This window comes from Apaloderma vittatum, unplaced genomic scaffold, assembly GCF_000703405.1.
Source record: "Apaloderma vittatum isolate BGI_N311 unplaced genomic scaffold, ASM70340v1 scaffold33276, whole genome shotgun sequence".
NCBI classification, from domain to species: Eukaryota; Metazoa; Chordata; class Aves; order Trogoniformes; family Trogonidae; genus Apaloderma; species Apaloderma vittatum.
The window spans coordinates 1,382-15,166 of NW_009721795.1; the positions used below are offsets into that span (position 1 = coordinate 1,382).

Genomic DNA, 13,785 nt, shown 5'->3' on the forward strand with positions numbered 1-13,785 from the left:
GTCGATTTCCTGTCCTCCCCGGCGATGGGCAAGAACTGCCTTCACAAGCCCTTCAGCAAGATCCTCGCCTCAGGCTGCCAGCACAAACCCAACCTTGGCCTTCGAAAATGGCAGCTGGTTCTGCTGGCCAACATGGCCTAGCTAGTATGTGACAATTTTTTTCCTTCTTGGGAGCAGCCTTTCTTAGCCCATAAAAAAAAACCTCAACCCAACAAACCCAGTAACAACCTTCCCCCATGTGAGATCTACGTTGAGATCCTTACTGAGTTCCATCAGGATAACACCTCAGTGGTGTCACTCGGTAAATTCAGGCCCTCTGGTGTCAGTCTGGCATACAGAGTGCCCAACACCAGATGTGTCCACCTCATTACACAAGCACCCTGACACCAGTGACACACAACAGCTGACTTCCCAAAACCCCAAGGGACTTTCATCAGATGATTCTCCTGGGATTTAACTTTGAGCTACAAGAGATTTTCACAGGCAATATATACAACCTTGACATTTCAGCAGTAATCACGTCAAATTACGACTAACAGAAAACATTCACTTGCTGCTTCAAGCTATTTTAATGCAAAAAAAAAAAAAGTCAGAGACAAGGATTTTTGTTTGCTATGAGTTCAGAGGGCCCAACAGCTGGATGTAGGCCCTAGTCACCACATCTAACAAGGAAAAAAACCCCCAAGCCTTCAGGTGGAAAACATTTCTTTTCCATTTCTAGGTCCACAAAGCATAGAGTTAATTTCATCTCCTCTCCCTACCAAAAGCCATACCTCTAATCTGCCCTTAATTATTGACTCTAATGAAAAGCAGCACAGACAAGACCTGCTGCAGCTCCCAGGCCATGTCTCCAACGTGAGAGAGAGCAGTAAGACAGCAGAAAAGCTCCTTGATAACTTCTTTTAAAATTACTATTCTTAGAGAAGGGATATGTAAGAAAGATTGACGAGTTTCGCTATCCTTTCCTAAGCTAACACACTTTACCTCAAGCTCTGGGAACACTTAATTCTTCTCAAGCTGTTACAAACCCCAGTGATGTCTTCAGCAGTACCTGGTGCTGTTTGACACTCAGGGTTTCCAGGAGATGAGACACGCGCTGCTTGACAGCCAACCCACAGCACTTTGTGGTCAGGGCTCTCTACACTTTAATTGTTCCAAAGGAGGTGGAACATGTTTGTACCTAATCAAGCGAACAAATCAAGCTAAGCTGTTCCATCTTGTTTCATCTCACACTGCAACTTGGCAAAAGCAGAAGCCACACAAAGAAAACTCACGCTTGAGTTCTCTACTTGCCAACACCACACAGCTGGTAAAGTTTGCATACTTTACAAATACTGGATTTACAAATACTGATGCTTAACGTACACGACAACTCAAATACCTTCTTTTGGCAAACTCAGCTGGTAATTCACTTGTACGATGCCTATGGGTATGGCTGCCCACCCTCTCACAGAAACCTTCGTGTTGCGTAAGTGTTTGTTGACCTTGGGCTCAGGACCTGCCCAAGGACCACAAGGACACAGTCCTCACTGCTCCACACACACTTCTTGGCATTTTACACCAATCTTATTACGCAGCATTGCAAGACAAACTGGGCCCTCCCTTTCAGTATCCACGCCACCGGACAGATTTGTCAAGATTTATAAACCCTCTTCATTAGAAGCTATTATCCTTGTATAAAGATTACGATCAATTTAAGAGGGACTCGATTTCACCAAAGAATCAGGTTTTGAAAGCTAAAGTCAGCGTGACATTAATAAAACTGGAAGTAAAAAATGACTCAAGAGCCCACATGAAAGGCAGTAAGATCTTGACATTAAGAACTTTTTCTAAAAAAAAAAAAAAAAGGGGTTACAAACAATTAAAAGCAACAAGGCAGCAGCAGAGGAAGCTGCGGTTCAAATCTCCAGTCTCTTGCCAAAACAAACTCTCTCCAGTTTGCAGCAGCACCATCAGCTCCATAGGTGCTGGCTGTGTCAGCGGCTGAAGCACAACCTATGGCTTTGATTTGCATGTTCAGACCTAGACACAGCTTAAACGGTTCGGTAAGGTGCTCAGGAGAACAGGGATGCCACTCCTCGCCTGACACGTACAGATGTGCTGTATTCACAGGAGTCACCGCTGCTAACAGCCACCTCCACCAACCCAGCACAAAAAACTAGGCCAACATTTTTCACCGTGCCTTAAGAGTTTCTGTTAGCCAGGTACTTAAGACACGAGAAAACCACACGCTGTGCACGATGCCACTTGCTCTCCATCGCACCAGCTGAATTCACACAAGCTCCTGCTGACTCAGAGTTCCGAGGCAGCACTTCTTAGGAACAAAAAGTAGTTTTCAGGCAAGTGAACCTACAAAGCCCACATCATCACTCTTTGCATTGATTTTAAGGTACTTTCAGAAGCAGGAACACTGTGAATTGTTCTCCAAACAGTACTGAAACATAGGAGCCTGCACATGAGGATTTTCTGCCCATGTTATCTACCATATCTCCAGTATGAACTGCAAGACATGGCCTCAAGCCACACTCTCACCACAGAGCTCTGCTCTGTCCATTTAGGATGCGCATTACTCCCAAGGCGTGTTTCCCGTGCGTTCACCGCTTGACAAGCTTCATCGCTGGTATTCTTCCCACAGAATGCAGCAACTCCTTAAACCCAAGCCATGCCAAATTTTTTAAAATATACAGAGAGCAGTGTATATTAAAGGACTGTTTTGGAAGGCATTTAGTTTCACATCCAAAATTTTTAACTTGGAAATTTGAACACGTGCTTGGAATTTAAACACGCACCACCTCTTCAGACTTATCAACATTTAAGGCATAAACCAGACTGTATCAGCATAAGAGCACCAGCAAAAAGGGATTTCAGTCCAAAGTTAAGCATTGTCTTCCCAAGCGAAAATGGGGATGTATATATAAATGCTTTGAAACAAACACAATACGTTCTCCTTCCATGAAGAAGCACTGAGGAGTGCTGCAAATTCCTCAACTGTAATTTCCAAGTCATCTTCAAGGATTGCTCACCAGTGCTGTGGGGTAAGCGTCTAGGAGGCAAATGTGCACAGGACAAAAAAAGAAGTTATCCATTCCAACAAAACAGGAAAGGATGAGGAGGAAAGCTTCTGGCCATTCATGGAACCACTGCTCCTAGGAAAGGCAACCCTCCTTGGTCCAGAGCTCCATGCTCACACCGTAGAGTTAATACACGTCGTCACCACCAGCTTTGGTTTAACTTCACTTTCACAATCAAACTGCTTTCACCTAATGTTTATAGGCCAGCTAGAACAAACAAAAAATAAACTCTCATTAGAGATGGTATTCTAGGTCTGTCGGTCTTTGGTTTACAGTCAGAGAGTGCAGACAGCTGCTTTAATAATCCAGTCATGTCCAGCTTCAGCCAATTCTTACTGACAAGAAGAACAGCTCAGTGACTGCCAGGGTAGTAAAGGAAAGCAGATTCCTACAGGTGATGTAGCAAGACAAAATAAAGAACTCTAAATCATAAAAAAGCCACCAAACCCACACCCCAAAACATACACACCCCACAGCCAACTCCATATTCAATTGCTTTTTAAATCATAGTGCTACGATGAAGCAGTCTTGATACGCTCAAGCGAGGAATTAGTGCTGGGGAGGTCTGACAAGAGCAGTAGATGCTGGAGAGCCGCTGAACTGAGCATTCGGCTGCACACAGAGCTGCTACACCTGCTAGAAATAAGGCAGAAGGAAGGGACCAGTAAGTGTCAAACTTCAAGCTGAAAAGCCCCAGTTTGAGACAATAAATGACTGTTTTATTTTAATGGCCTTTTATATCCATCACAAGGCTTAGCTGTGAGTACCAAGACGTAACTTCATGCAGTCATTCTCACAGAAAGCTACCACTTCCAAGGATCCCTCAGTCAAGACGAGAACTGACACCTGCTGGAAACTTCTAGAGAAGTTTTATATGGCCACAATTCCTGAACTTTTACACATGGCATCACTCAGTTTTCAGCTTTCCTCCCTCACTCCCCCTTATTTTAAAACAAATGCACACATCCAGGCTGACAAATAAGTTTATGACCTCCTTGTTATGGTCCGAAGGACCCCAGTCCTAGTTCTGGACTGAAATTTAAAGGCTAGTCCTTCTCAAAGAATTCAAGCCACAAGTTTCAGCTTCAAAGGAAAAATGCCAGAAAATTAAAGACAAAGTGTTCAGATTTATTTGGAAATTCACAGTTTCTAATGGCACTACAGCTCTGTAGTTACATACTCTTGTTCCACAACATTGTATGCTGCACTCAGGTGGTACATTTCTTCCTCACCCAGGTTTGAAACCCTCCTGAATTCATGTTCAATATGCCTGGTTCATGTGCTCCGACTGGCTAATTGTGCAGATCAACTCCAAAAGTACATCACTTTAAAGTATTCATAAACTAACAAGAAAGCAGCAAAAAAACCAAAGGCTTTAAATAAGTCACATTACATACAATACCCAGGAAAGGCATTAGGTCTGTTAAAAAGGGTACCACTAAAAGTGCTCAATAAGTTAACTCATTTTTTTTACAATGTGAACCTGTAACACCTCCCAAAAGGAATAACCTTTTGTTCCACTCACTCAGATACACACTCAACATTTTAGCAATCACACATCCTATAGTATCCAAATATACAATCACAGTCAAAATAATTAAAAAAAAATAATCAAACAACAACAAAACACTTGGATATGAAAATACCAACCATACAAGCACTGCACATTTGTTAGCCAATACAAAAGCAAACGTTATGGAAATACCCACTTGGAACCAGCCTGACTGGTGAGACTTCGAGGCTTTGCAAACTCCAGGCATCCAGAGCTGGCTCAGAGAACGGTCCCGCTGCACCCGCGCACCCTTGCTGAACGTCGAGCACAGAAGCAGCGAGTACTCCCCGTTTCCTTCCTTCAGGGGACTAGAGCAGGCTGTTTAGCCAACAAAAGCATTCGTCAGCCCAAGATCCCATCAGACGCAGCAAACACTGAAGAGCCGCTGCCATTCATTCAGCACATCAGACTACAGTTTCAATTTGTAACTGAATGTGGAAATAAACACCACTACCATCCCTAGTGAGCTGTTTCCCCCAACTGAGTTTGCAAAACCAGACTCTAGTCAGGCAAGTCCATCTCTTAGCATTTTTACAGTATCCAGTCCACATCACTGAGTCCAGCTGAAGGCCAACACGTGTCCCTTTACAGCACTGTAGTGTTGCATCTTCAAAAAAAGCTAGAGAAATTACAAAATAAATCAAATGACAAACAATTGTATCTCCCCTCTTCCAGTGGCGTTATAAATAGACAAAAGGCACATAAATATGGGAAGGTGCAAGAAATAGGAACAAAGCTAAAGGAAGAGGATTAGGCTTTTATCCCTAATTCCACCCAACAAACTGGGTTTCAAAAAATCTCTGCCCCAGGAACTGTGAAAAAAAACCTTTATAAAATGAACCCTTCCCGCCCTCCCCCCAAGCTGTTCTCATAGGAAATTATCAGCCTTGTAAAGCTGCAGCTTATAGCCAAGATTGACACAATCCCATCTATTTAAAAAGGCAGAAACCAAATTTCTGAATACTTTCCAATTACTTGAGCTCTTCGTCTCCCACTATCCTCCCACAGAATACCACAGACTGTTCTCAAACGAACAAACACTCTCATGTTCTGACAAGCTAGTTTTAGATGTGTCCAGAAACTGTCGTGACACCAAGTGTTCCCACTGTTATATCTTTGTTTCCTTTGATTATGTCATGCAGGCTCGGCATTGACCCTGACTTAGTCTGTATCAGAGTTTTTATGAGCTTCCCTTGGTCTGAAACTTTAGACCGTCTTCGTTTTACAGCCCTCTTCTCAGTTTTTGTCTTTTGGGTCTGTCCATTGCACAGACTCGTACACGCTGAAATGCCACAAAAATAGGACTCCTCAGACTGCGATGACGTTTCAGAGCTTCCTTCTGATGGAGGACCCTTATACGAAGAGTGATAAACTTCCCCGATATTAGAGAAGTCCCTCTGATTCGTAAACGGCTTCCTTCCTTTAATTTCCCCGTTGGCTATTGGATGCAGAGGCTCTGTTGCTGGCTTAATAGTCTCTATTTTTTCACTTTTGTATTTGCAACGCTTTTTCTGAAACCACAAGTGAAAAGAGAAACAGTTAGGTTCTGGAAGGCAAGCAGAGCATAAAAACCAAGCCTGGGAAGCAGCACAGGGGAGAAAGCTGAGACATGCGCCACCTGCCAGCAGAGACAGGCTCAGCTCCGCCTGCCCGTCCCCGCAGCCAGCGTACCTTCTTCTCTGGGGAAAACTTCAGGGGTTCTACAATGTACAGGTCCTCTGGATCCACTGTAAGGGAGGGAACATGAATTTAGCAGTCCTGACACTGCCAGCTCTAGAGCAGTGTCATCGTTTTCTAAATAAATAATAGCAAGACAAAATATTCCACTTAGCACAAGGCATTTTTGCTCCCATTCTAGGTTAAAGGAGGTACAACCCTTGAATGCTGAAAGTGAAGTCAACACAGAGGACTTCTGTGCTGCCACGGCAGCTGTCAGTGAGACACACTTGAGAACACTTGTCCTCCTCATAGATTAGAACACAGGAGAGGTGCAGAGAACATCCTCTGAGGAAAAGGAACAATAGTCAGCAAACGTTACCTTCTACAAAAATGAGTGGTTATGAACATGATAGCGTTTAACGTGCGGCCTGTCCGTGACAGGACAGATACTAGAAGCACGTGTACCTATCAAGGATACAGATGTTTAGACCGACATCAGATCAGTCTGGCATTCCTCTGTCAGGGCTTTGCAAGTCATTCTTCAAAGTCAAAGCAGGAGGGAATTTGGAAGAAGCGTGGTTTTGCAAAATTATCTTTTTCTTTAAAAAACCCTCGCACCTTAGCTAGTCTCTATTGCACATGCTCCTAATTCATGACTTTTCATGGAGTTTTATTCACAGTAAAAAAAACAAACCAAACTGTGAAGCAATTTGGCTGCACCCAGAAAAGCAGTATCATCTGCATACTTGGTAGTTAATATAACCTACAACACTTTTGGTCTTGGCATGATGATGGCCTAAAAAAAAATAAATAAAAATTCAGTTGTCCTAAGAGTAACAAATACTGAAAAGAACAGATCATTCCTCAAACCCAAGCCAAGATAAATAGTCTAGATTTTCCTACTATAGTTGATAAATTTGGACTGTAAGTACCTGCCAAGTTTCAAAGACACGCTAACAGACTTCTGAGAAGTAGGGCACTCAGATTTCCCACGTCCAGCAGAAAAAACAACACAACAAAAACCACCCAAACAACTCCAACCAAAAACACCAAAAAAAGCCACTTTCCTTAAGCTTCATAGCGTTGCAGACCTGAATGCCTGCATGGATTGGTACTAACCCCAAGAAAACACCTGTCGAGTATAAATGATAGCAAATACTACACTTAGTATTTAGCATAATTTAGCACAGTTCTGCAAGTGTCTGGTAACATTCACAAACCAACACCATACACAGAACGTGTATGTGAACTACTATAATCCATGGTGCTTTGATATTAACCTGCAATTCCATTTTCTTTTTACACTTGCAGTAAAACACACTCTATTGGTGTTACTATTAGAGTAACACGAGAGAGCAGATGTACAACACATGAATAATACCTTCTTTACCAGCTAGCTGAAAAGACTGTGATCTGACCAGTGGGAGAGAAGTTCTTCTCTTCAGATTCATATCATCATAGGAGGAAAAACACCTAGGAAACAAAATCCACAAAACTTTAACATGTTTTTCTCAGAACTTTGTCATACGCATTTTTCATAAGGAAACATTTTTAGTAGGACAGAATTATTCCCTGAGGTGCCCAAGAAAGCCTGGCAAACAGACACAGTACTGTCTTTGCAACAACCTATCAAGGCATGTTAAGCGCAGAAGTCCCAGAATGCTCCTCAGAGAGCGATAATACAGAGCAGTAACAGCTCTCTCCTATCAACTTTGAGTTTGCAGAAAGACTTGGAATTAAAGCAGACGTGCCAGTCTCAGTAGATTCAGGAAATATTAAAAGCTTCAAATTTCAAATATATATACACTACCTTTTGGGGCTAGGGTAGTGATTACTCTTGGGAATTTTTGAGAGGTAATCTTCACAGAACTGAGAATTGCTTCTGCACTGCTGCACACAAAGCACCAAGCCCAGAACAACGCAGAGGCCGAGAGAAATCACAAGGTAAGTCTGTCGATCAGAAACCTGGAAGAATGATACAGTTGCAAAAGACAAAGAATAATTTCATAATACTATATGCATGTTTTCAACACTAAAATCTTAAAATCCCACAACTGACATGTTCTCAAGTCACTTTGCTTCAATTTCACTGAACACTTGTTCAAATTCAAGTATTTTTCAGAGGTCTGACCGAGTCTATTGGCTACCAGCAATCAAGGACTGAAGGCTGAAAATCACTAGCTGGTAACACAGGACAAGATTTCACTAGCTACAGTACTACCACAACTTAAAGAAGCAACTGCCCCTTGCAAAGAGTATTCAAGCCTGAGAGTAATAGATTTTCCATAAGAAAGTGTGCTAGAGAAAGGAACTTCCTGTTTCCCTGCTGACATGGACATAATACTGTCTTAAATTTATGTGACACTTTTCATCAGCTGACATTGCAAGACTTCATGGAATAAATACCATGACATTCATTTGATTCAGTGAGTTTCATCTTCCAGTTCACAACTTAGTTGAAGCATATTTTTCAAGTATGTTAATTTATGAAGACTGACAGATGAAGCTTACTAGAATTATATGGAAGCTGAAACCTCAGGTTATTTTGTAGATAGTGTTTAAAAAAAATTAATTGCATGCTTTTCCTGTTAAAAAAAAATAAATCTTAAACCACTAAGCAATCTTAGAAGTCTTACATAGATTTTAGAAAAGGAACATGACCTCCCATTTTGTAATGTCTCAGACTAATAGATTCAGGTGACCAGAGCTGAGTCCAGAGAAAGCCACGTGTTCAAATTGCAGGATACTCCTCTAACATACCTTATGATCTCACGGTCAAATCCTGGTCAAAACTACAGCACTCGTGAACAGGAACTTAGCCAGCCAGCCATCAAAAAAGGAATCTCACTACATGTCATAAAACAGTTCAAGAAATGTCTTTGGCATCATGCGTCAAAATCAGAACAAAACAAAAATGTTGTGTTTAAGGTACTGCTTGAAATGCCAGGCTGGAGAACAAACTTTTGAGGGAATATGCTCCTAATGTTGTTGGCATGGTTCTCCTCATCTCAAAAAAATCACAACAGGCAGAGGGAAAGGAAGAGGGTGCCTTAGCCCTGTAAGCCTCCCATTCAGTAACTAACAGAGAGACCCCTCTACACACTCCTCAGTTATTACAACCTAGCTCCAGCAGTGGCCAGAACGCTCCTGGCACACAGAGACTCCTGTGCCAAGAGTCTGTTAATACCTGAGCAGACAACAGAAGCGCCGGACACCGCAAGTCATCCCGTTTTACTGAAGTTGTCTGACAAAGTCACGCAATACAACTGGTTACGTAACACAATAAGTGTCAGAAAATTTCTTGAAGCATGAACTTTACCAGTCCTTTTGACACATGTAAAACATTCTGTATGTGTAACAAAACATATTATTGCCATTTCCAAGTCAGTGGTTAGTCTTCTAATTTCATTAAGAATTGTTTCACAGAATGGTATCAACTCCAGTGCACTACAGGAAGGCTGAGTCATTAAGTTAGTCTAAGTTGTATCTTTATTGTTAGGCTCAGAGTACAATCATGGGACTAGTAGGACTGGAGTAGAAGTTATTACCAATCTTCCTGCACACATGACAGCTCTAGCTATTCACTTTCCTACCCTCCCCTGCTAAGGCAGGCTGAAAGCAACATTATAGAGAACTTCTCAAATTAAAAGCTTCATTTAAAGACTCTAGGCTTCTGCAAATTGAGATACGTTCATGCACGCGTTTCCTTTGACTTCTTGTGCCATACTGCTGAATTATAATTACCTCACGTTTTAATTCTGCCACAGTTGCTGACAGGTTGGAAGCTAGCTGCGTCATGTTGGTGAGCTGTGCTTGTAACACCTGGATTGCTTCTGTTTGCCGCTGGTCCTGTGCAAAGAAGTCATGGCCATGCGATTTAGTCGTCAGGTTACCACTATCATACACTCTCACGTGTACCGAGCTAGCGTTCTGTGTGACACAGCCAGGCATTTCGCAGCCACGTGACCTATTCAGCATTGTTTTCAACATAACTTTTATACAACATTTGAAACTGTCTAAGCTGCATTAGTCATATACACACTTAAAAACATCAATATTTTTACGTAGTAAATAACATTTTGTAACACTATGTCAAGCACATTACACTGATTTCTGCTATCTTCATTAAAGGCCGATTAAGCACTCAGCTCCATGCAGTGACTGTCAGGAAGTTGAGCACTGTTACATTACAAACCACACGTGCAGATGACCAGGCAGAGCTCGAGCCTAAGGGCTGATGCACAGCTTCTGGTCTGGCATCAGCTGGCCACTTCCATCACAGGAGCCCAAGCCAGCCAGGAATGAGCCCTCAGCAGCTCTCGTCTCCTGGAAAATGTCCCAACAGGATCCCTATCCTATGATGCATCCCGGGCTGCACCAGAAGATGCATGGCCAGCAGGTCTAGGGAGGTGACTCTGCCCCTCTGCTCAGGCCCCACCTGCAGTTCTACACCCAGCTCTGGGACCCCAGCATAGGAAGGACACGGTCCTGTTGGAGGTGGTCCAGAGGAGGCCACAAAGACCATCAGGGGGCTGGAACGTCTCCCGATGAGGACAGGCTCAGAAAGATGGGGCTGTTCAGCTTAGAAAAGAATAAAATCTTAAAGAATAAACTAAAGCTTCTGCTACATGCACTGCCCTTTTAAGTACAAATCTGGCACAGGCCACTAACTGTACACCTCTCACTTTCTAAAGGCTCAGTCTCTTCAGGAGAATCAAAGTAATTCCTTATCTATGCTTTACATCAGAGATTTAAACAAAGCTGATGAAAGGCTTTTCATCAAAAAGAAAACAATGGTTATGGAGTGCAGCTCAACCAAGAAACAAGGGTTGGAAATTACATGGATAACTTTTCCACTGATAAAGACATTTAAGAGTTTTAGCCATTACCAGCTGACAACTGATTTTTTTCTACAAATACAAAAATCAAGAAATGGAGCCAGAAATGGCTTTATTCCAAAACAATTGTGAATATATCTAAAAGTTTTATTACAGAAAAAAAAGTGGGAAGCATAGAATAGATAATTTTAAAAGGGAAATATGCAGCTAATAAAAAAATCTTTAAATCAGAAGGATTTCTGCAGCTCCTTGCAACTCCTTCTTAAAAGTAAACTTCCCTAATTAAGAAAACAAGTACTCCAGCAAACCATACCTGCTCTTCCGCTATTCTTGAAGTGTTCTGAAGTTTTATTATTGTTTTATTGAAAGCCTTCTGCATTTCTTCCATTTGCTTTCGGTACCTGAAACAAAGAGGGCAAATATCTGAAATACTAGCTCATAAAACTTCTTGGCACTAGGCTTGCTTTCAGAAAATACAACTACGCCAGCAGAAAACTTCTCTTTGCCCAGATGAGCTTTATTTAAGAATCAAGTTGTATTTCCTTTTAAGTTTCACATATAAAACTGACGTGTATTTTTTTTGCAAAGTTATATGAAATCTATTTCAACACCTTAGAGCTTAGCATCAATTCAGTGGAATTCACTATGGACAATTCTGAGCAAGCACTGACTGCCAAGACAGATGACATGACAGTAAATATAATGAAGAGCCCCTCCTTTGGAATAGATTCCAAAATAGGTACATTTCCCGATTCTCCTACAGCTAAAGGGGCACCAGATAAACACTATACCCCTCACAAAGTTCTTGGTTCCCTCTCTGCACTCCCTTCTTCAACAGGAGTCATTACATCACTGTTTAAGTGAATAAAAGTAAGGAAGGCATTGTAGGTTTCTGTCATTCAGTTTAACAGCAACAGAAGGATGTAACCTTTTGCTGAAAGGATTACGGACAGCATTAGTGCTTACATCCTGGCAACAAATTTATCCTTTTAAAAACCCACGACAACATTCCTCAAGACAACATAAACGTGGCTGCGTCTGAAACACAGAAAGAGAATCCCTGCGGCCCACAGACACATCAGTCTCCAGCAGCTACCTAGCATTAGGTATTTTTCTCAAGTTTTCCATAAGGCTTTATGCCATGATTCACGTTATATTCCACTTCAATTGCACTGCTTTCTGTATGTGTACGCTCCCTTGTACCATTGGCTAAAATCACGTTTCTATACGGTCAACTCTTACCAGTCTTCCTCAGACTTACCTCTGACTAAGTTCTTCTAAATAACGGCTGCTGAGAGACATGTTTACTTCCAGGGCTTTTATGCGATTATTAAGGCGCATGAAGACAGACTCCTTTTGATTAGATCCATGAATAAGATTTCCGTTCGCATAGCCTAGATCCGTTGAATTTTGCAATTCAGCATAGAAGTCTGTAGCTGTTCTCTGCGGTCCCCCAGAGACCGGAATTGCCATTAAAGCTTCTTCAGTCGCCTGATCATCCTCCTTTGTTTCAGCAGATAACTCGACAGGAGGCAGAACAGGTTTTTGCACTTCTGGAGTGCTTTCCTTTCCATCCCCAGCATCACCAGCTAATATACCCACTGTATATTCAGCCTGCAGAACAGTTTCTGTCGGCTTTAAAATCACTGGAGCAGCAATACTCTCTCTTGTGCTCATCTCCTCGGTGGCCACACTGGTCTCAGAAGCTACAAGGTTTTCTTCTGCAATAGAGCTCTCAGCCTTTTCTGCTTCTGCACTGGTATCAGTTATATCCACCTGGGGAGTCACCCTGGGTGCTACCTGGCCTGCATCATCTTTTGGGGACTCCAATGTCATGTCTGTTGCTGGCAATGTCTTAACTTCAGAAGTAACTTCTAACAGGAGGGACTGAGAAACAGTTTGAGGATGGCTTGGTTCCAGTTCAATCGCATCTGTGGTTTCATTACTAATCTCCTCATGGAACACGCTGCTCAAGTCAACTGCAACAGTAGTTCCAGCCGGTTTCTCAACTTTGCTGTCTAATTGCTCAGGCACAGGCTCATCTGTTGACATAGGTACAGACTCAGTCAGAACCACCCGTGGCTGCTGAACATCAGCAGAGTAACCTTGCGCTTGTTTACCTTCAGTTTTACTATGCTGCCGATGCATGGCTACTGCAACTGAGCACCATTTAAACAGATATTCTGAAAAGGTAGAAATACAACATACTGTTGCCATGTCATAGCAGTAATTTTCCGTCTCAAGCTCAAACCATGTCGATGCTTCTTCTTCTTCTTGATCATCACTGGGCAGTAAGGTTACTGTTGACTGGCTTGTATCTTCTTCATACTCTTGTACTAGCTGAACAATAGGACTTTCTTTCGTCAAATCCACGATTAATTGCTCTTTATCCATCTGTGAAATATCTGTAGTAACAAGTCTACAACAAAAGAGTTAAATACAGGATGTTACTTCAACAGTTGGACATTCCTGCTCTGGAAGACTGCAAAAGTAGGATGTTTTAGAAAATCAGAAAAGCTTATTCCAGTGACCAAAGGCCAATTTGGATACAGTCAGAGATTCTGTAAGTTTGTATTTTCTCTGGTGTTTTTGAAACCTGATTTTCAAACAGATTTCAACCCTTGCTTCTGCAACAGCAAGCCTTCTCAGTCGGATATTTTCTCTT

The 13,785-nt window shown here is 42.1% G+C and overlaps 1 protein-coding gene across 1 annotated transcript; it reads right to left on the reverse strand.

Annotated features, from left to right (window-relative positions):
* Positions 1–5,240: 5,240 nt before the first annotated feature.
* On the reverse strand, positions 5,241–13,539 carry SUCO (SUN domain containing ossification factor; the record flags this gene model as incomplete). Its single annotated transcript, XM_009871541.1, has 7 exons — positions 5,241–6,134; positions 6,295–6,350; positions 7,664–7,755; positions 8,093–8,247; positions 10,027–10,131; positions 11,434–11,521; positions 12,382–13,539. Coding segments are annotated over 7 exons (2,101 nt in total), but the record flags the coding sequence as incomplete, so codon positions are not given.
* Between the last annotated feature and the right edge of the window lie 246 nt (positions 13,540–13,785).